Source organism: Acanthisitta chloris, unplaced genomic scaffold (assembly GCF_000695815.1).
Source record: "Acanthisitta chloris isolate BGI_N310 unplaced genomic scaffold, ASM69581v1 scaffold10850, whole genome shotgun sequence".
Lineage (NCBI taxonomy): Eukaryota > Metazoa > Chordata > Aves > Passeriformes > Acanthisittidae > Acanthisitta > Acanthisitta chloris.
In genome coordinates this window covers 4,901-28,097 of record NW_008649926.1, presented here as the reverse complement: position 1 = coordinate 28,097, position 23,197 = coordinate 4,901, and the positions used below count along the sequence as shown (strand labels likewise).

At 39.7% G+C, this 23,197-nt stretch overlaps 1 protein-coding gene across 1 annotated transcript; it reads right to left on the bottom strand.

Moving 5' to 3' along the window:
- Positions 1-710: 710 nt before the first annotated feature.
- On the bottom strand, positions 711-22,976 carry KIAA0319 (KIAA0319 ortholog). Its single transcript, XM_009078414.1, has 19 exons — positions 22,968-22,976; positions 22,433-22,613; positions 20,061-20,165; positions 19,329-19,426; positions 18,858-18,945; positions 18,191-18,283; positions 17,441-17,573; positions 15,381-15,609; positions 12,989-13,112; positions 11,470-11,602; positions 10,427-10,575; positions 9,619-9,770; positions 9,343-9,481; positions 8,148-8,307; positions 6,734-6,876; positions 5,091-5,213; positions 3,606-3,696; positions 1,746-1,837; positions 711-889 (listed from the first exon to the last, which is right to left on the bottom strand). The coding sequence occupies exons 1-19, from the start codon at positions 22,974-22,976 to the stop codon at positions 711-713; spliced, it is 2,421 nt and encodes an 806-aa protein (XP_009076662.1).
- Between the last annotated feature and the right edge of the window lie 221 nt (positions 22,977-23,197).

Genomic DNA, 23,197 nt, shown 5'->3' with positions numbered 1-23,197 from the left:
AAGCAACCTGAGGCTGGACTGCAGACAACATCTCTTCTATGTAAATACAGGGAACACTGCATCCTCCAGGACACAGATTACATTACACTACAGCAGATTCAGTGCAACTGCTAATTTTACACTTTCTTTGAAAACAAAGACATTTTCACCCAATGAACACTGCCTTAGAAAAGGAAGTAACAAAGAACAGTCAGGTAAACACAATGCACTAAAAATGCACTCTGTGTTTCCCTCCTAAACTGAAAATCAAGGTGGAGCCTGTAGCCACATATTGCTCTCTACCGTTTTAAGGGAATTTATCTATGTTGGCTTTAGCTGCTATAAATCACACTGCTTCTCCAAGAGAGCACTAGAAATACAGGACAAGAATCTGAATGCCATTGTTAGTTACCATAGTTTGTAGTGTAACAGCCCTGGGTAGTTTTGTAGCAGTGATATAGAAAAAAAGGCCTTCTGAAGTTCAGACAAACATTCAGCATGGAACATGCAAGAAATAAGATGTCCTTTTCATGGTTCCTATAATGGTAACAGAAGAGTTAGCTGACCATCTAATCCTTTCTCCTTCCTTCCCCTACCTGTGATAGAAATTTGTCCTTTCATCTGCAATTAGTTGATATTTTAGGAAGCTTTTGGTTCTGGAAAAACAGAGGTGGGCCAACATGTTTCAGGTGCGTCAGACCAGCATGTTCTGTGCTTTTACCCTCATTCAGTTATCTGTCTTTGGAGCTGTAGTTGAAGGAAACTCCATTTCTGATGGATCCATTCATAAGTGTTCTAGGATTTTCTCTTTCAATCTTTTCTCTGCTGAAGATAGTGTCCTGATCACTATCAAACTCTGACTCAGAGACCATCAGACTGGAGTTGTGTTCTGTACTTCTGTGTTTTATACCTGACAATAAAAAAGCAAAACAAATCCATTAGAAAAGCTTGACTTTTAGTAACAACTAACCATCCCCTCCTCTGCTGTAGTATGAGAGGTGAGGACATTCTCAGCAATGCAATGTAAGTGTGCACCACTGCCACCATCAATATAAGAACTGGCTTAGAAAGTGTCATCTACTGTCAGGCAGATACTCTTCCAACTTCATTGCAGGCCCATCAGTTTATGGCTCTGAAATGTGACTATATGCACTTAAATTTGAAATAATTAGATTATCTTAGTACATACCTAATGTACTTTTAATAACTCAAATCTGGAAATTAGTCTCTCCACTCAACTATCTTATTAACATGAGCAGCAATGAAAGGTCATGGTTTCTACAGAAATGTTATTTCTGTCTTTCTAGGGCAGAAATTTCCCAGTATGATTTTATTTCCTTGGATTCCAACACTTCCCCTGCTAAAAACTGAGACTCAGTAAATCAAAATATATATGAACAGCAGCTGAAATCTACTGATGATTAACAGGGCACTTATGGGTCAGCAATTACTTTTTATTGCTGTGCAGCAATAAAAACAGCTCCAAAAACATTACTCCATGTGCAGAGGAGGAAGGGTTACATGGAGAAAGTCTGTGGGACAATTAGATGTTCTAAATGAAGACTAAGAAGCTCAGAGCAGTGGCTGAGCCCAAGGCTTCATGAAGAAACGAAGGGATTCTCCCCCAACCAATCCACTGTCTGTTTGCCTCTGCCATTCCCCAACTTGCAGGCCAGCTTCTGGGCTCCTCCTGACTACGGGTATTAATTCAGATACATTGACAGTCTGCTTGGTGGATAGTTCCCAGCTTACCATATGGCACTTACCATATTTGGGTCGTAGCTCCATTCTCTCCTGCTCATCTATGTTATCTAGGATGGTATATTTTGTTTTCTTTCTTATCTTTGTCCTCTTTCTGCTAAAAAGAAAGTTACCATAAAGACATTTAATTCTCTTGTACAGAGATAAATCTACTTCCTATTCCTTTTCATACACATACCCAATATACCATCATTGTACTTTCTCACCTCCACTTAAAAATAGTTTTTCCAGTTTAGACCTGCATAACGCAGCTGTACAATCTGAACAAGACAGTTTAGTTTCTTTTCTCTCTGATATACAAAGATGAAGAAAGCAAGACAGATTGATCTGCTTCCCTAGACCACAAGGGTTCAGTTTGCTAAATTTCAACATAGTAACTACAGACAAAGTAGACATGTATTTGTTAGCGCCCACAGTTCACAGAGAAGCCTTCTTACTGCTCAGTCAACATCACAGCAACAACCAGCCACTTGGTCCCTGCCCTAAGCTCCTCCAAAAAAATGGGGTTCCTTTGGCAACTTAAAGGCTTTAAAATCTCTAAAACTCCAGCCAAATTTTAGGTTTACAGTGTATCTTCTTCCTGTAGTTTCCGCAAGGCAAAGAGAATCTCTTGCCATTCTGTCCCATGCAATATTTCCCTCCTCTTTTTCAAATGCATCTAAATCAACCAGCTCTCACTCTCTGACACAGCCACGTGAGGGAAAAAGGACAGAAGCAGCTGAACTCCTAAACATCCCTTTATCATAAAATTTACACAAGCCTGTGCTTCTCCACCCTCCACCATGAAGGTGGAGTGGGATACACTTTACTATTTAAAGCTTTCTGCTAACAGCGCTGTTCCTTCAACCATAAAAAGAAAATCAGTATCAACTCCCACACATCCTCTACATACTGCAAAGACACCCTAGAAAAAGTTGAAAATGCAGAAAGATTTTGATGGCATTTTTTTTTGCTAATGCCTGAACAAGCTATCTATTTGCTGAGCTGTTAGAGCTGCAGCAAAAACACTTGCTCTACATGACAGAACTTGCAGGGGCTTGTCATTTGAAAGAGAATTTCTTATCAGCTCACTAGGAAAGACTGCAGGGGGTGGGGGCAGAGCAGCAAACAACATTTAGTAGTAGACAAAACTGTTTAAGGAAAGAGGAAGCAAGAATTTTGCATGACTGAGATCACTGGAGTACTCTCCCTGTCAGACACACACAGCCCACCTCTCTTCCCCTCCCATCCAAGGGAGACATCAGATAGGGAGCAGTTCCTTTCCCATGACCTAGAACAATCCCACATCAATGACCTTCAGGTCATGCCTCTTTTTTCTTAGCATGGAGTACCTGGAGGACTCAGTGGGAGATCATGATGAGCTGCAGTATACTCTCAGCAATTTGACATTAATTATCACTTAATATGAAGGATACTGCAATATTAGCTTTTTGGTTTTTGTAAGACAGGAGAGCACAGACATACAAATGGATACTCCCTATTCCAACAAAAGGGTGCCTCTATAGAAACAGCTATAGGAAGTTCCTCAAATGTCCAAAGAGAGTTCAGTGGTTTACAGAATCACAGAATATTTGGAGCTGGAAGGGACCCACAAGAATCATCAAGTCCAACTCTTGGCCCTGCACAGGACATCCCTGAGAATCACACCATGTGCCTGAGAGCATTGTCCAAATGCTTCTTGAACTCTGTCAGGCTTAGTGCTTTGACCACTCCCCTGGGGATCCTGTTCCAGTGCCCAATCACTCTCTGAGTGAAGAGCCTTCTTCTAGTTTAGCACCAGTTTAGTGCTAAGGACTGGACTAAAATCTGGCAGTTGTGTGTGGTTTTTGCATATACCCCATCAAAAAGAAACACAAATCATGTACCTTTTGCAACAGCAGATGCAGAACCAGACGAGCCCTACCATGACCACAATCAAAGTAAAAACAGATACAGTCACATAGAGTATACTCCACTCTGAAAAAAGAAACACAACAGTGGTTTGTGAAGTCATAAAAATAGAATAATTTCTAATACAACTCTATTAAAATAACCAGTCCTGAGGAATGAGGAGTGGCAACAGGAACTTAGGAAAACTCAGAACCTTTGTATTCTCAGAAGAATCCCTAAAAATTCTTAAGCTTTAAGACTGAAAGTGTATGTTAGAAAATTTTCTTCTACTCTAGTATCTTTTACCATCCCAAGATACCCGAAGTCTATGCAGGAACTGAGAGTCATGTGAAGGGGCATGGCTACCACCTCAGTTACCATTCTCTAACTGAAATAAACATAGGTGTACTCTGGGCCTGGCATTCCAGTAATGCTTTAAAAGAGCAGCTGATTAGAGATTGATCCTTCTACCCACACACCTACAATCATAAATCCAGGAAAACGGGAGGATACAGAGAGATATGCAACCATATGAACTTTAACATGTGTGTACTCATTATTTTTGATGTTATTATTACACCATGGAACAAGAAAGCTTTAGGGCAGAGCAGCAGGATGTCCCAGGCTCAGACCTAAAACCTACCATCCTTGTCGTTAGTCCTTGTTCACTACTTATCCTGTTGTCACTTAATGGCTTAAACCAAGCTCCTTATAAGCATTTACAGATTTACTTGAAGACTAGTGCATTGCTCAGAAAATGCCTCCAAGCCTGTACAGTACTAAGAGAGCTGAGCTTTATTTCAACTTAAGTAGAAGACAAATGTAATTTAAATTTTAGTATAAATTATTTTAAATAGAGAGTATTAGATGATAAGTTAGGTGTGCCACAGAATATAGGCATGATGATGTTAGTGGAACTAAATTGTGTTTCCCATGTGCAACAGGCAAGCTGAAAGTAACAGTAGAATTAATCAAGCTAAAAAGCAGAAGTTCTGAAGGTGATTATACTGGTTAGTCCACAACACTGACTTAGTCAGTCCTTAGATCAGATCATACTTCCAGCACAGAAGCCTCAACCATCTACTCAGAGAATCTCAGTTGCTGCTGCTTTTTCAGCTTTGCAACAACTGGATGAATACTACTCAAAAGCTTCACAATGCCCAGATTACCCAGCAACCCCTCCTACTGGCTGCAAATTGTTGCAAGATCTTTCTCCCATGACAAACTTTTCACACTTTTTTCCTCAAATAGTGATTCTAAACTTCTAAAATATTTTAAGCATAGGCTACTACTGTCAAGATATTATCATTTCAATACATTATTCAAATATCTTTCTATGGAAAGGTATTGTTGGGCTGGAAACCAGAGATTGTTTTAGTCTTACCTCAGCATCTACCTCCTAAGCCCTGACAGCAAATAGTCAACAGTCTCACAAGACAAGGAATTATTCCTGAAATACAGCCCACAACACCCAAACTCACCACAATTACTCTCTCCATCATTTAGGTAACGATGAATCAAGTTTTCCATCCACAGCTGGTAGCAAATGCAGCGCTTTGTTATGGGGTCACAGTGTCCATGTCCAGAGCATTTTAAAAGACAGGCTACGAACAAAATCAAACATTGGGTCAGTTGTGTATACGGACAACTTGTCATGCATCCACTTACTGTGAGACTAGATTAGTGGCAAAGCATCTAGTTTGTAACTCTTTAATATTTTTTTAAAAGTCCCTTTCCTTTCGTGTTATGTCTCAAATAGATTTACAGTTCATCAGACTGCTGGTTGTGAAGAGAAAGAATGTATCTTACGCAAGCAATATTGAAATGGGATGCAGGTCAAGAACAGTATATTCTAACCAGAAATACAGATGAGTTGAAGCTGTGGAATTCAGACCTTGTCCTTGCTTTGACATATTTGTAAGAACTTCTGAAGTACCTGAGAATATCAGGGTTTTCACATACTACAAGGCAAGCATCATACCAAACTAGACTGCATTTCAGTATGCCAAAACTTATATACAGGATCTGAGGCCAGAATGTTTACATACCTCATATACTTCCAGAAGTAGCTATTGCTAGATCAATGTGTCACATCAGGCTAAAATAAAAAGTTATTCCTCTTAAAACTTAAGAGCAGCAGATTTGCTACATCAAAAAATGTTAACGCATATTTTCAAGTGAAATCTACATATTTCAGTAATCCCAGTACATTTATACTGACAGAGTATAAAGACAGAACTTACTACATAATCAATGACTTTGTTTGTATTTGAATCATTATGTCCTGATTTTAAGTTTTGGAGAAGTCACATCTGTAGTATCTGAGTACTGTAAAGGGTTCACATTACTAGTGAATTTTAAAATAGGCTTAGAAGTTCAAGCACCTTTTTGGGAAAAAGTAGTAGTTCATTATAAGAAACCCCAGCAACCTGTCCACATTGTAAACATTAGAAGACTAGGTTATAACACAGCCATCACCCAGTCATTTAGCCTGATACATGCAGACAAGGACAAGTTAGTTACATGCCTATTTCCTGAACACTAGAAGTCCTGAAGGAACCAGAGAAGTTTCACCCATCTTCCAAGAAAAGATGATATGTCAGGTAAGGAGTAATGGGTTCAAACTGAAGAAGGGAAAGTCTAGGTTATATGAGAGAATAAAGTTTTTTACTGTAAGAGTGGTGAGACACTGGCACAGGCTGCCCAGGGACATGGTGCAACCCCGATCCCTGGCAGTGTTTGAATGAAACCTTGAGCAACCTGATCTAGTGAGAAGGTGTCCCTGCCCATGGCAGGGGGGCTGAGACTAGATAATCTGTAAGGTCCATTCCAACCCTTAAATTCTATGATTCTATGATCTTTAGCCTCATTCCCCAGGTCTTCATGATGCAGACCAGATTAGGACGTGCTTTTGTCTGCTGTTACAGATGATGTCTTTTAAAAGAACACAAGTGGCACCAATCTACCACAAATCACAAAGCATTTTAAGTACTGTCTTCAACATCATCTTTTGGGAAGCTACACCCAAGCCCAGACACCAGATGGCAGACAGAAGGCCTTCATGCACTGTTTCTAGGTGCTGTGCTAGCCAAATGCTTGCAAAGTTCTGAGATCCAAAACATACCAGCTGTGTCAACTCGCAGGACTTTAAAAAGCAGAAAGTCAGCCTTCTGTTTCAAGAGCTGCACATGCAGAGTTCGTGAGACATCTGATGCCTTGATCACCGTGGAAGGATGCCCGTTCTGCACGTAGAACACAACTGCGGTGCTGCAGAAAGAACAGCTAATGTCGTGACTAATGTCAAAGATCACTTTCATCAGACATTCAGTTTATAGTCTTTTATTTGTTTCTGGAAAGCAAATGTCACCACTGTTAAAGACTAGGGAATTCTGTCCACAGATCAGTCAACTCCATTCAAATGCCATGGACTTCATTCTGAGTTGGGAGTACCAGCAATTCTCTGGCTTCTCAGTTTCACGGAAGAAAGGTGAGAACAACAGTAAATGTAATTCTCTCCTTGGTCTTCCTGGCTTTTGCATTAAAAAGTATTAATAGATTTGCTTTCTCCACTTTCACATATAACCTGTCACAAAGCACTCCAAAGCAATTTCACTGACTTAAAAAAACTGAATTAAATAGGGGAAAAAGCTTTGTGTGGAAACCCTCTTTGCAAATCACCTACAATTTTTAAGTTGGGTAATGGTGATCTCATCCTGTATCAGACACTTCAGGGAACATTTACATCTGAAAAACTGTAATTAAAAATATCATAGCTATAAATCCTAGATTTTTCCATACTGTGTTTTTAAATTTTAAGAGGTTCATCAAGATCTAAATAAACACCCAAATGGGTTTTAAATTACCATGCAGCTAACAAGAAATAATTTAAGGATAACTCATGTCAACAGGTTCTATCAAATTATGCTGAGAAGTTTCTCTGGGTATGCACAGCCATCTCTAGCTCTTTACACCAAGTAGAGGGAGTATTTCTACTTCACAGTAAAATACCACACAGGAGAATCCACTGTGGAGTTTTCTCTGAAAAAACAGATTTTTATCACCAATTAGTTACATAGGAGAAGGTTTATAAAATATTAAGAATATCAAAACCTTAGAGAAAAAGTAGAAAAAAGGGGAATAAAATAGATTTGATCAAACAGAGCTAGAACCTTACTTTGAAATACAATACTTGCTTAACTGTGAGAAAGCATGTCTGTCTCACTCCACCCAGCATTTGTGGAAAAAAAAGAGCAGCACTGTATGCAGCAAAGACACTGAAATATATATGCATGCACTTTCTTTAAAGGAATAAATACAAAAATTTGTACAGAATTTTTAAAATTTTTTCAGTCTTGAGCCCCCACAGAGCTTACTTCACTGTTTTCTACTGCAGAATGAATTCACCGTTCAAAGTATATTCCGTTGAGAAGTAGAGCATTTTTGTCATCTTAGAAAAGATTATTTTGCAACTAATTATGAGCTATCAAAGAGTCACAGAAAATCACAAATCTTTCTGCCGCAGCAGGACATCTTTGTACCTTATATCTGAGTAGGCTTGTATCTTCTGAACTTTGATATCTGAATCCAAAACATTCAGCAGTACAGCCAGCTGTCTCACCAGAGTGTCCTTCTGCTGTTCACTCAGCTGTCCCACTCCAACCTGCAGAATCAGCTCCACCAGACCATTCCTTCTGGGATCTGACAGAAGAAGAACACACTATTCCTTCAGAGCCTGGCAAATATTGCACTACCAACTGAAGACAACATGCAGTACTTGAAAGTATTTATTAGTATTATATTTTCCTGCATAAGCCACATACACTGCTAAGTCAACTCTTTCATGTTCTTAGGAAAGTACTTAGCCTATATTTTCACATCCCCTCTGAAACAAACCTGGTGGGTCCTACAATAGCAACCTATCTTATCAATAGAAATATACTTCAGGGTGCACTTCAGTTCAGTGTTCACACATTTCAGTGCAGAATACCAACTTCTGTTCTTCTAAACGGTGTGATCTTAATGTCAGAGGTAAGCACTAGGGGAACCTAATTCCCACGTTCCCTGCTAGTAATCTACTACTCATTACCACTCAGGACAGGAAGCCAAAGATGGACTCATAAGCATGCAAGACTGTGAGAGCAGGTCTAAATGAGGATGGTAAATTTGAGAAATAACAGATATGTTTACCCTTATAAACTGAGGGTTCTGTTAAACAGTACTTGAACTTCTAGAGTTCCTTGCAAATAAAACAAGTTTATATAACAAGCAATAACAAAGCATGAAAATACAGCTTACAACCCCCTGAAAATCTCTGAGGATTGATTTTGTCCTTCAGGATGAACAAAGGTAAACAAACAAAGACACACTTTCAACCATCAAACACATCTGCAGCACTTGTGCCTAAACATAACATTTACCTCCCATCTCTTTCTATTGGCCAAACTGAATAACAAACAGAAACAAAAAAACCTGCAGTGAATGAAAAGCAACAAAAGCCTAATGAAAATATTAAGTATAATTTTTATTTATTTATGCTCCCAAGATGATTGTAGTAGTTAAGAATCCTGACATCATTATCTACCACACTCAGGTCTATTCAGAGAACAGTGAGATAGGGAGAGACCTGTTTGCTTTGTGTTTTGAGAGAATCTTGCCAACATCTAAAGAAATAAGTGAAAAGGAGAACAAAGATGTGGTATTCACAACGTATCGATGACCTTTTAATTGTCATACCAGGCCGCACTTCAACAGTTGCTGAATCAACATCTGAGTCTCCTTTAGCATCTGTCACTTTCAAGTGAAAAGTATAGGTTCCTTCCACCAGATTAGTTAGCTGCAGTACTGCCTCATGGTCTGACCCATGGATCACATCCTGCAAAAAAAAAGTACAGGCATAATTACACTCAGAGAAAGTTGCGGGTTTGACTATCAAATTGCCTATCCAGTGTAACAGCGTGAGTTCTTGCTTTGACTTTTGGGACAAATGTGAGCTACCTTCATGACACTTACCCCAGCTGCTGGGCTTTGACCATCCCGAGTCCACAAATATGACACAATCCCCTGGTCATCAGCAGACCTTGAGCCATCCAAGGTAACAGAGTTATTTGGAAGGACTAGAACATGCTTCCCACCAGCACGCGCCCGGGGTGGACTGTTGTTTTCTAGCCATAAAAATAGTGGAGGAGAAGGATTTGCTTTCAAAACATGAGAAATGTGACATGCCATTGCCAATACACCCACACTGCAATTCTTTACCTGATGATTACAGGCAATAACAACAGAACCTCATATCAAAGCTACAAGGAAAGGATGAGTGGGTTACAAAATTTGGCTCCAGGATTACTAGAGTCTAACAAAAGCAGAGCTGCACCATGAGAAAAAAGATATTTTTTAAAAAGCATTGTGAGATATTCTTTTTACAGTCTTACAGTAACTTGAACATTAGATCTTCTCAGTCAAGCAAAAAGACTTTCTGCCTACATAGAAACAGTCCAGTATGAGATTGCCATGCTGGAATCTTTTCATCTGGAGAATCACACCCAATTGAAGCTTCTGTAAGATGTTGCATCTTCACAATGTCTGTATTTTGGCCAACTGTAATCAGAAAACTTAAAAGTAAATCTAGTTCCTAAAGGCTTTTTGCTTACCTCTAGCAGTGAAACTAAGGCATTCATTGAACAGCTGACAAAAAAAATAAGCCAAACACCTTCTCTTTTCAGAAACCAGACATCACTGAATTTTTTCTTTAGAACAAAACTGATAAGACTGTCAGTGATTGAATTAACTGGCAAGCTGCTCAAGCAGCAACTAGGCTTACCTTCCTTCACAGTAATAGACAGCACAGATGCACTGCTTAAGCCCTGTTGGTCTTTCACGGTCAGCCTGAAGCGATAGGTACCAACTTGAAGACCAGTCACAGTTGCTATTGCTTTGTCATCATTTTCCATCTGTACAGAGCTTGGTCCACTGAAATGAAACATCTCAGAAAAATAATCCTGTACAGCGAGCCAAACTGTTCATTCAGCTGCATTTCTCATGCCATTTGCTTTTATATATTGCAGTTCTACAACTGCTATAAGCACTGATGGCTAAAGAACTATATGAGACATGAGTTTAAGTTTAGAGAATTCATAAATGGATTTTTTCAAGACATTCAAAGCACCCAAGCACCTCATACCCAGTTATTAGAAGAGTGGAATCAGGGTCCCAGATTCCAAGTTCTGCACCCCAGAACTTCAACCTTACTGCTGTACTATTTCAGGGGAGCATGTAAACGCCGTTGCCCTAAGAACCACTCACAGCATTTACAGGCTGCCAGCAAACCTGTTCCTGTACCACAAGTATGATAGTTGCACGAACTAATACCTTGTCCTTTTATTAAGGATCAGCTAGGTCTGCACATAAACATACAATTACAAACTTTTGTAAAACGTTTTCAATCATCACTCATGGCTGCTTTAGTCTACTACTGAAAGTTCAGGCTAAAGTGACTGTAAATTTACTTTATTATTCAATAAACCATCAACTGAGAAAACCAAGTTTTAAGCACTAATGACAAAACTTTGTACATTACAGGAAGCTACTGTTACTTGCTTTAAGAGGAGACACAGAAGTTCCTGTCATTTTCTCAAACTTTGTAACAGGAGGCCATAAAATAACACATTTCAAAACATAAGCAGAGATTGTCTAAGCTTCTCAGGTTGAATTTAAAATTACTATTTCTTACCCCATTACCACCCAAGTGTGAAAGTTCTGAAAGCAATTCTCAAACAGTGCATCACTCAACACAATTGCATTAAAGGCTCTAGCACTTTCACTTTGTTCTCTATTTTATTGGAGATTAGTAAAAGCTCTAGATACCTGATATTTTCCCAATGATAGAAGACAATGCCTTGATCATCCTGGCTTTTGCTTCCATCCAGTGTAGTACTTTCTACTGGGAAGGTTAATTCCTTGTCAGGGCCAGCCACTGCTATTGGAGGACTGTTATTTTCTGCAAAATTAGTATTTAGTGTACGACATTTGCTAGGTAGTCACTGGCAAGGCTTGTCAATCAGAGGGATGATTTGACACAGAATATCATATTAAAAATTTGATATATTGACTCAGAAGGTACAAATCACAAGCATAACATGCACAAGCCAGCAGATGGGAGAGATCAGCTTTGCAACAAGCCAAATCCCACAGCAAGTACTTCCCTTTTTCACAGTCCCACCTGAAGGCACAGTCACACTCCCAAAATTTTCCTGCATGCTCAATGCATTTTATGAAATGCTATATAACAACAGTGGTGCGGTATTCTCCTGGTTCCACCACTCCAGCCCTTTCAAAACCTCCTTCACTCAAATATGGTTCTTTGCCCTCAAAGATCCTGACCCATGTTTCCTGCTGTTCAAGATCAGAATGACACCACTAAGTTATTGCCAATTCAGAGCCTTTGAGGACTTAGTGCAGAAACATATAACCTGTTACTCTGTTTTCAGCCTCTGGTTTAGTGGCATGGTAAAACTGGCAATGCTACCATTTGCCTGGGTATTTATTTACCCTTAGGCCTGACTTCGGCAATAGCATCTTTCTAGCTCCACACTATAACAGGTTTAAAAGGCACCATCACACACTGTGCTTCCAATTCATGTTCTTGATTTCTGCAGCAACTGCCTGCTGTAAAGTTGTCCCAGAAGGGATCATCTATAAAAAGATGTGTATTAAGTGACAACAGGAAGATAAAGCATAGTCCCACAGTGGAATATGAGACCTTGACATAGGCAGAAAAGGCCACTTTGGATGTAATAATAGGCAAACACATTAAAAAAAAAAGGCATTAAAATTTTTTTTTAAAATCTCATGAGGCCTGGATGGTTTGGGCTCATTCACTCCCAAACCTATACAAACTTGAGAAAGATGCAGCTTTTGAAAATTCTTTGCTTGACACTTTTCCCTAGAAAACACAATGTAATTCTAGAGAGAATTCAAATCACAGAAGGACTCTTGCAAGAGAACTGAAAAACAGTACAAAAACTGAGCAAAGCATTGATGGATACCTGAACAGCTTTCCAAACAGACTTTGTAGGGCATTAAACTCAAGAGTTTCAATTTAGCTTTAGAAATACACTCAAACAGATCTCTGTGCAGGTTGCCTTACATAATCATGCTGGTGTGAGCCCTGAGGATCACCACCTGGACTTTCTGTGACTCTACACTCGTTTTAACTATCTGCTTTGACAGAAAGTGGAGGTGGAAAGAGTCCTTGATCCAGGGATACCAGACAAGCAGACTGCCATCTCAGTGGTGCAGTGCAGGGAGATGAGGCATTTTGAGAACAGCACTGACATCAGGCTGGCCCACCCTGGGGACCCAGACGTGCTTGCAGCTGACTTACCAGGCTGTACGATCAGTGTGACCTCAGCTGTGGATCGCTGCCTCGCAGAGTCTGTGACAGTCAGCTGAAACGTGTAATCTCCTTCCTGCATTGCAGATAACTGGAGGTACGGTGTCCGTACTCCCTTCACAGCATAAGGACAGAGCATGAGACAAAACAGAAATGTTCATGGATAATGAAAGGCCTTGCAGAGAAAATGTGAGGAAAAAAATTGCTTTAATTCATAAATGCAGTGTTTGAGCAAGCAGTTTAAGCACCTTACAAAGAGGAGGCTTAAAATTTGACACACAGACAGATGTAATGTGTTCACTATTGCAACTGTCCCTACCAACCCAGAGAAATATCTATAGAAAATAAATCTTAATTTCTTCTGTTGGTATAATTACTGCATTACTTCTGAACAATAATTGTAAAACACATTGGACACTAACAATCTCCATGAGCAAATTAAAGACTGATGAAAATTTCTACAGCTCATTCCATTTTCTTAAAGATATTTTAAAAACAAATACCATGACATTCTTCAGTATTTATAAAAATTGTTAAACACAAAACCAAGCTTGACTTGAACCCAGAGAAACAGGTTTATAGAAAAGAACATATTAAACAAGACAACTCTGTACTGAGTTTACTCTTCCAGAAATATTAGCTAGTATCTATGTAAGCTCATAAAATGACTGGGCCCAACTATAGGTCCTTTTGCTAATAAAATGAACATTTGTGGCATCTCTCCTATGAGGAACAGCAAATCACAACGCAGTTAGGTTTGGGGTTTTTTTGGATAAAGACAATGAGAACAAAGGGACTGGATAAACAGTCAACTAACCAGCAGAGGTACTAATTACATTGCACTCTAACAACAGATACTATGTAACACACCAGAAACCAGCACCCTCTGGCACAAGTCCAGAGAAGGGTCATGAAGACAGATCAGGGGGCTAATGCACATCTCCCATGAGACAGGCTGAGAGAGTTGGTGCTGTTCAGTCTGGAGAAGAAAAGGCTCCAGGGAGACCTTATAGCACATTCCAGTACCTGAAGGGGGCTTGAAAGGAGGGAGAGGGATTTTTTATATGGGTAGATAGTGACAGGATAAGGGGGAATGTCTTCAAACTGAAAGCTGGCAGGTTTAGATTAGATATTAGAAGAAATTCTTTACTCAGAGTGTAGTGAAGCACTGGAACAGGCTGCCCAGAGAAGTTGTGGATGCCCCATCCATGGAAGTCTTCAAGGCCGGGTTGTATGGGGCTCTGAGCAACCTGGTATAATGAGTGCCATCGCTGCCCATAGCAGGGGAGTTGGAACTAGATGATCTTCAAGGCCTCTTCCAAGTCTAACCTTTCTATGATTCTATGATCCTCAGCGTTAGGTACAAAAACATTACTAGCCTGTTGAAAAGAAACTTTAACATGCAATGGTATTTCCACATTAAATACCCAATGAATCCGCTGGATATCTCAAGCAGTCACTCCCTTCTTTCAGGAAGGCTGCTTTAAGATTGAAGCTCTCAAAACTGTGAGTTCCATTTCCATGGATGGTTTTGGAAAGATTTTGTCTTGGTAAATGAACAGAAATAAGCCATTATGCTGTAAATTCTTCCATAATTTTGTAATTGCCTCTACAGTGTAAGCTTGCATTGATATTACTCCTTTCCTAAATAGATCTACAAAGTGATGTCTTTCCAGTTCTGAAGGTCTAAAGCATTTGCCAACATAGCAGAAATCATGTCTCTCATAAAAAATGGCTTATGAGTTTCAGCTGGCTTCATTACACTAATTACCTCAACTGCCTACAGAGCTGTAAGAATTTCCACCTTACTGAGTGCAAGTTGACTGAAAATGTTTATTACCTTTTCTCAGATTTAAAAAAAAAACAGCCATGAAAATAAGAAAACCAACTCAGTAAGCATTCATTGGAAACCCATGTTTTAGTGAGCATAAAAACCCACCAAAAAGCATGGCTGCATAACACTGCCAAAAGATCTTGCCATCTTTCACTCAGAAAATTAAGTTTCTATTGGAGTTCTACTTTCTCCGCAAGAAAGCATTACAAGAAAACTCTGACTACCCCTATGTTCTCCCAAAACCAGTTTTCAGCATGCTCAGTACCTCAGAAGATAGAAACCTGTGGAGCAGGCTCTAGGGTTCAGGGACAGACATTGTGAACTTGAACCACCAGGGAACAAACAATAGTGTTTGGCCCCGAAGAATGAAAAAAAATATTATGATAAGGAAATAAAAGTATTATCTAAAATAAATACATCTGAGATGACAACAAAAAAAAGTTACATCACGCTAGACATTTCAGTGCTTCTGAGCAGTTCCTTTGGTATGTCTGCTTGTGTTAGAGATAAACAAGCTTTCCAATCCTATGCATGGAGAAATAGACATACCTGCATAGCTACAACTTTGCCTTTGCTTTTGGGACTGAGCGACCATTCATAGCTGACAATCTCATGGTCATCACTGCTCTGGTTTCCATTCAGTGTGATGAAGTTTTGAGGCAACGTGACTGCCTGATTAGGTCCTGCATTGGCAATAGGTGGGTAATCCACTGGTTTGCTGACAGTCAGAGATGCAATGGTAGAGTTGGCTGCTCCATCTGAATCAATCACTGTGAGTCTACAACAGGAAAAATATTGGAAATCTGTTAAGATGGCCTTCTGCCAAGTTCTAGATTCACAGGCTAATTTTTTTTGGCACTTTTTCAAACACCACCTAAAACAGAGTCACTGATTAGATGGTACATACTTGTGTTTCAGATGCACATATCCCTCAAAAGAGGTAGGAAAGAAATTTTGAAAACCGTTTTCCAACACAGCTTGCAACCTTTAAGAAAAAAAAAAAAGCCTAGCTATCCTGGATTGTAGATGAAACCCTTAGCCTGCAGTCAATGGCGACTTCACCAATTTCAAACAAATTTCATTGGAAACTCTTTTAAAAACGTACTTGGTAAAAAACAGGGATTTCATTCATCAGCCATAGTGCAAGAGTCCCTGCTAATACCTATATGCAAAACCACTCTGGATGTTCAGAAGCTCTGCTTATAGCACAGCAGCAGATCCTAACTTCTTATTTTCTTGAGGTACACTATCACTAATTTTAATGGAGCTTAGTATCAATATCAAGTCACAAATCTAAAACAGTACAGGGTTTAAAAATACCCAAAGATTATTACCTCTGAGAAACACAAAACTAAAATCATCTTAAAATGAGACTGCTGCAGACACCTCTGCAGTGTGGTAATCCACGAATCTCTAATCCACCTCTGTTGTGAAAACTGCATACAACTGAACACATGGAAGGGAACCTGAGTGGGAGCAAAACTAGTGCTCAGCTGTTCTGTTGTTAGGGAACTCATACTTTTTGCAATGAGTGCACATCCATGCATATCAGGAGTACTGGATTTTGTTGACCAGTAACAACCAAGTTCTTGCAAACAAGATCAAGCTCTTGTAAACTTGATACACTGCACTGTTGTTCAAGTCAGCCGTCTCCAAAGCTGCGGAGATATAGCAACTGATTTTTTAATTCCCTAGGGCTAGGAACACACTTTAAAACATTGCTTCTAAGAAAGCTTTGCCCTTTTCAATATGGAAAAAAATTCACACTCATTTCTGCTACTGTACAGTATGGAACAATTCCAGTAAAGAACACAGCATGAAGGCAGAAGCTTTAGAACTTCTGGCAAAGGTTATGCAAACCACCACTTCTAAAATATACGTATGCTGGCTTCAACATTCTGCTGATGCTACACAGATACGTAATATGTTGACTGGTAGGCTGCTACCCACTGGTGGCCAAAGGACCCAGGCTGGGTCAGTGGGAAGTCTGCCTCTGTGAAGGTTAGTCAAAAAGTTCAGAAAAGGGACTCTGATTTTAACTAAAGCACTCCAAACCACAAACATTGCTGCCATTGTTTGGACAAAATCCAGTTTCAGCAATGCACAAATGGAGGAAAACCAGTAGCAGGGCAAAGGCTTTTATGAAGAACAAAATGACTCTTGGTTAAGTCAGCACAAAATAATGTCTTGTGAGGATCAGTCTGCCAATATTATTCTGTCTGCCACCACCTTTCAGGGGATGACTTTCACAGTCTGACTGCGTAGTTTCATCTCAGGACACTTGCCAACTTCTATGCGAGGGAAAAAAAACCCCCAACGTTCTGTCACAGCTGTTACTGGAAGTGGGAGGCATTTAATTTACAATATCTTCTTTTATATAACTTTGCGCTGCAAAATATCACTACACTCCTATCACAAAATCACTGCAAGCCCTTTATAATAAAACTGCTCCCTATGTCTCTCCACTATGCAAAATGAAGGGTAACAGCATGCAGAAGAGAAATGGAATTTTTGTTTGAGGAGGCACATGTGAGCACAAAGACAAACAAATATTTAGCTGATATCACAGAAACAGTGAAAGTCCAAAAGGAAAATATCTATGCAGGTACCTGAAAGTGTAGTTTCCAGGAACAAGGTTAGACAAGTGCAAGACAGGTGTGTCAGCCGATGCCTTCTGCTCTCGCAAGGGACCTTTAATTTCCTCCCAGTGATAACTCACTATCTTCATATCATCTATACTTTCTACATTCATTAAAGAAAAAATGTATCAGCGTCTTGTAGCAATTGCTAGAATGAATACTAAAGTCTCTCACGCACTTATCCATAACTGGTTTTCTACAATTGTCTTTTTAAGTATACTTGAGCAAGGTTCAAATACCACAGGTTCCAAGCTACCTCTGGCATGATTTATCAGAACAAACAATTCTTCACGTACACAAATAAAATAAAAAATAATAATCAGACTTTGCACATTCCAACATCTCTGCTCTCAGTAATTATGAATGTGATTCCACTATCTCATCACACTCTATGTGACAGCTCTCTACCACGGCCCCAGCTGTACTGGCACAGAAGCCCTCTGGGCAGGACAGGAAGAAGCTATAAGAGTAGCTGCTCTTTGGATGCAGCAGCCTCCAACACACTGCATGTCAATCTCCAGATGGAAGATTGCATTTTATCATTATAAAAAAGTGATTAAAATAATTTATAACTGGATTCAAATCCCCAGAATAAATCATGATTCAGGGAACTTATAAAAAGAGTGAGAAAAAGGAATTTCACTTTTAATTGATGAACAGTAATGTTGTAACTGAATATTAAAAATACAGGACATAAGTGCAGGATGGTCCAGTACATACGACTGCCATCGATGAAGGTAGAAGTTGTAGGCAAAGAGACTTCTTGTACTTTGGGTGAAGCAATAGCAACAGGTGGCTGGTTAACTCTGACAGCTGTGAGAAACATGGGGGAAGAAAAAAAGAGTAAGGAATTAAAAAAAGAAGTAGTGAAAAGTCCAGGCAAAACTAACATTAAGTCTACAGATCAACAGTCCCCACTGTATAAATCTAGGACAGGCAGCTTTGCAGCATCTGCTGTCCTTTTTTGGACAAGGGAGAGAAAAGGCTACTGAAGAGCAGTGTGCTGACACAGCAGTCTGCTGCTGCAGCTGCTTCTAACTGGTATAATTCAGATCAGACCTGTGCGCTGTAACTTGCAGACAGAGCCAGATCAGCACCTAATTGCTGTTCCTAGCTGTACTGGAGAAGGGGACAATAAAAGGTGGCATAATGCTATCTCAGGCTTTGCCTGAGGAGGGTGAAAGACCAGAGAACACTTAAATGTGCAGTGAGCAAGATCCTTAACTCTACTTCCTTAAAACCCTTTATAGACACCAAGATACAAAACATATCTGCATGACTGGACTGCTAGATGGCCTTGACAGACAGTAACTGAGAGACTATTAGATAAGTATGCTGTACAACTACTTGTGTTGAAGAAATTAATTATTTCAGCCAACTGATTTACCTGGTTTGACTGTGACATTTACAAAACCTTCACCAAAGGCATTTTCTCCAGAAACTGTCACTTTGAAGGCATAAAGTCCCACTGATAACTGAGACAAACACAGAACAAACAAGGTTACATGTTGAATTATACAGAAGCAGTGTGCATAAATCTGACAATCATATAGCAAACAGAGAAAAATCTGGGTATCTGAATCCTCAAGCTATTTTTATAAACACACAGACAAAGGCCAGCAGTCCCACTGCCTGGAAGTGGGAAATACAAAGTAAACACAAAATTTTTACTGTCTTAAAATTATTAGGGCACTCTAAAAAAGACACTTTTAATCTGGCATAGATTTGGTGACACACCCAAGTGAAAAGACTCTGGCATTCATCTGAACTCCTTGAATCAAGGTGCCCTTCCCCACAGGTTATAATCCTGTGAAAGAACCACACAAATGCAATGAGCCTGACCTTACAGCTCGCTTACATGAGAGAGCTTCAAAGTCTGGCTGTGCCTGCGCTCCATTTCTCCACCATAGTCAGCAGGGTGACTGATTAAGCTCCACTCATAGGTGTAGGCTGTTTCTAAGAGGAAGAGTAAGAGTAATCAGCTTTGCCTTCAAGATAAACCCAGAAAACCAAGAAATCAAGTTCACAATCCATCAGATAAAATGCTACAGTAGGAAAACATGGTTGCTACTGTTTAAGCCTGCAAAATGAAGCAGTATGAATACATGTTAAACTTCTGGTGTGCTATAACTTGGAAAAGCAGCAAGGATATAATGGACTTCACAAATAACAGCTTCACATGAAGTGAATGTGTTTTACACAGCTACCTAAGAAATATGAATTATTTTGTGCCAATGTTTTAAGGCAAATGCTGCATTCCAAACCTACCTACTCCACTTCCCCCACTGCTTAAAAGCAAGATGCTATAAACTGGGCAACATCATCACTTGGCAGAAACAACAGGGTTTCTATTGAACCATCTGGCTAATGAGTTTGGGTTCTGAAAATAAAAGCCACTTAAAAAAATTCATCACTAAAACCCAAAGGAGAAAATCCTCCCTGCAGTTAGAGCCACCAATGTGTTAGTAGTAGGAAATGAGAAAAAACTGTTTTATCCTGAGGTGTGGACATTTACATAACTCAGAACTTGTGTGCATCTACAGGTTGGTAGTGTGTGCAACTCCTTGTATGCCAAGACCATTCAACTCACCTGCAGATGGTGGTGGGACAGCAAAGGCATTCAGTTCAACCTCATTTTTGGGTAGCATCACTTGGATGTTATCCCCAGCAGACACAATAAGTTCTTTTACTGTATCTAGGGCAGAATGAGTACATTACATTTTAAGAGATGGAACTGATATAAATTTATTATCTTCAAATATTATTTGTAATGGATTAAGTAAAATTTGACAAACACTATACAGGGAATAGGCAAGGATAAGTAAATAAATTCCTCAATACATAATAATCTGTTATAATAATGACTATGGTTTCCTCACCTTTTACCAAACCAAAGTTTTTCTTCTTCCCCAACTATGAAGTGTCATTTCTTTTACCTTTTTTTTTGAGAAAAGCAGTCTGATTATTCCTATATATTACAGGTAACACTGCTCTGCATAAAGAACAATGTATTTTTCTCAGTAACTGGATGGAAGTGCAGATATTAAAAAATATGCAGTTACAGAAGACAAAAAAGCTATTTGAACTAGAAAAAAACCGTCATTAAATAAAGTAACATAGCTCATACTAGAATTTTAGTATCACACACTGTTTCACCAAGAAGCACTATTTATTTGCTTGTGTGGGACTTGTAAGGCATGCTTCAATGTCCATTTCAGTGTTCTTTTTGAAAAATCAACTTGCCTAGCAGGGCAAATGTGTTATTTTTGTACCCGAGCTGCATATTCAATCCATTTGCTCTCCAGTTCTCACCTGTGAAAACTTTCCTCTTCCAAAAAATGTCAAAGTACACAAACACAGTCCCCATCAGAAACCAACCAAAGCACAACTTCAGGAAGGTTCCCACAGACCTGCATTTCAAAGTTTTAAATGTCTTCCTTTTAATATTGGGAAACCAGAGAACAAAGGTTCTCCAAAAGCAACATTCACTGGTGTCTAAACGTCCAACTTACAAACTTGGAATAAATGAGCAAGAGGCTAGTCAGCAGTGGCAGCTGATGGGTCTAAAAATGGATGAAGTGAAGAGGCCACACTGACAGCACATCTTCTGTCACTGCTAGTTAAAGTCACCCAAGGCTCCACAAATTGATCATGGGAGTTGCCCTGGACACCCATGGAGTGGAGGTTTGCACTTGGACTTCCACATGACATTAGAATAAAATGGCTAGAAGAGTGCAATGACCAAAGGAGAGAAGGAGGGACTGTCATTGAGACTTCCAAGACAGTATGGCTGAGAACACACAAACTTGAGGCAATCCTTGTATAAAGCAGTACTTACAGTGAGATTCATCACAACCTTTCCTTCAGCTTCTTCTTCCAAACTCCTTTTTGAGTCCTCTTCAACCTCCTAGTGTGAAGGAGGAGGAGGAGGAGGAGGAGCTGCCTAGTCAACAGTCAATGGTAATGATGATCCATTTTCCTTGGAGAGGGATCTCTTGTAGCTCATCTCTTCTTGTTACCTTCCATTACTATCCTGGCTGGCATCTCTTCCTGTTACCTTCCATTACTATCCTGGCTGCCAAAATACAGTCTGTAGTTTGGCAGAGGCTGCCAAGAATGTTCCAAACCAGACTTGCTCTACTAGGAAGCAAAGGGCTTAGCTCTCCATACCCCTGAGTACATCAGGATTGCAGAAAAAAAACACATCTATGCTTCTCTGTTTCTTGTAGCCCTTGAACCCTTTGTCATGGTGTGCAGGGAGGCAGGAAACTTAGAAGGACAAAGGAGGTACTCTAACATACACACAGAATTTAACACAACTACAGAGGACACAAGTCGTTAAACGTCCTTTTGAAAATAAAAAATTTTGCTCTGCAGCTGAAAGTCTGATCATTGAAATTAGTGCAAAACTTTCTTTTCCCAGGGTGAGTAGGACATGTTCTTCGCTGCTAAGGGCTAGTCTTCTTCCCTATTAAGGACTGAGCTTCCTCAGGTCCCAACTTATGTTGCTGCATGATATCTGACAACTAGTGGAAGCCTACTGGAGAGTTTCTGAGAGGGATCAATGTGAAGAGCTGCACAAAAATAACAGTATGGCTAAAAGAGACTATTCTGACACTCCAGAAAGCCTCAGGTATTTCTCACCAAGTATAAAAAAATTAACCTGTTTAAACCAAGCTCTTAATCCCTGCTTTTTACTTTACTATATTTGCTTAAGTTGTAATTTCCCATTTAATGGGAAATTACTTGGTCAGAGTTTGACCTCACGTGTAACTGGTTAAAGGGTCTGGGGTTTTCAGTTTTACTCTCGGTCTACAGGCATAAAGTGGGACTATGTAACATTTGGATAAAGAGGGAGCTCATACTAACAACAAGTTGGAACCCTGACAGTAGTAAAGCCATCCCCACCCACTGTCCAACCTGAAGGTACCCCTCAGATCTCCTATTAAGTCAAAACATTACCTGCTTTAGCAGCAGTAGCAGGAGGTGTGAACTGCTGCATAGGCTCAGATGGCACAGTATTAGTGGGAAGCAGCATGATCCCACCTTCAGTGACATTCTCTGGGGCCACTGTGGGAGTCTGGGTTTTTTCTGACACACCTGGGGAGAAATCCAATTTGTCTGAAGGGGATGATGTAGCACCCTGAAAAATGAATTACAGGGAAAAAGTTGTCATAAGTGTGACATTTTTCACATTTCTAGATTTAGAGGGATGCTGTTTTTCAATAGCACGTAGGATGGCCCTAGTGATTTATGCTACCAGGAGGAGATTTTATTCATGTACAGAATATCTATCAAACAAGGACTGTTTGGTTTTGAAGGAACTGCTAATCATTTCCCAAGTTTCATATGCAGAACAGTGTAGGCTATAGGCATGAGGTAATCTGGAACACAGTTAAGGCTGTCAGTTCTCAAAATACTAAAACCCCTGTAGGACAGGCCTAAGTACAGTCAAAAACCTTTAAAAAACAATGACAGAAAGCCTGAGTAGTATTACTGCCTTCATGCTGTACACGCACAACATAACAGAATCCTTACCTCCTACTACATCTACTCAGTGCAGAACTTGCTCATGGCTTTTCATCTCCTCACCAGTAATAAAGCACCCTACATCTCTCTACTTCAGTCACCAAGCAGTTGTGTTACTCTTACTGCCCAATCTTGTTAGTAAATCAGAACTGCAGCATAAGGACATGACAAGTTTGGCAGGAATAACTCAGCACTGTG

Bases quoted from the DNA above. Each gene is read 5' to 3' on its own strand.
- KIAA0319 (XM_009078414.1), bottom strand. The intron at 9,482-9,618 runs GTAAGTGTCATG...TTTTTTTTGCAG, and splicing joins GTCAAAGCCCAGCAGCTGGG to GATGTGATCCATGGGTCAGA. The intron at 6,877-8,147 runs GTACAAAGATGT...TTCTTTCTGCAG, and splicing joins CAAGCCTACTCAGATATAAG to CACCGCAGTTGTGTTCTACG.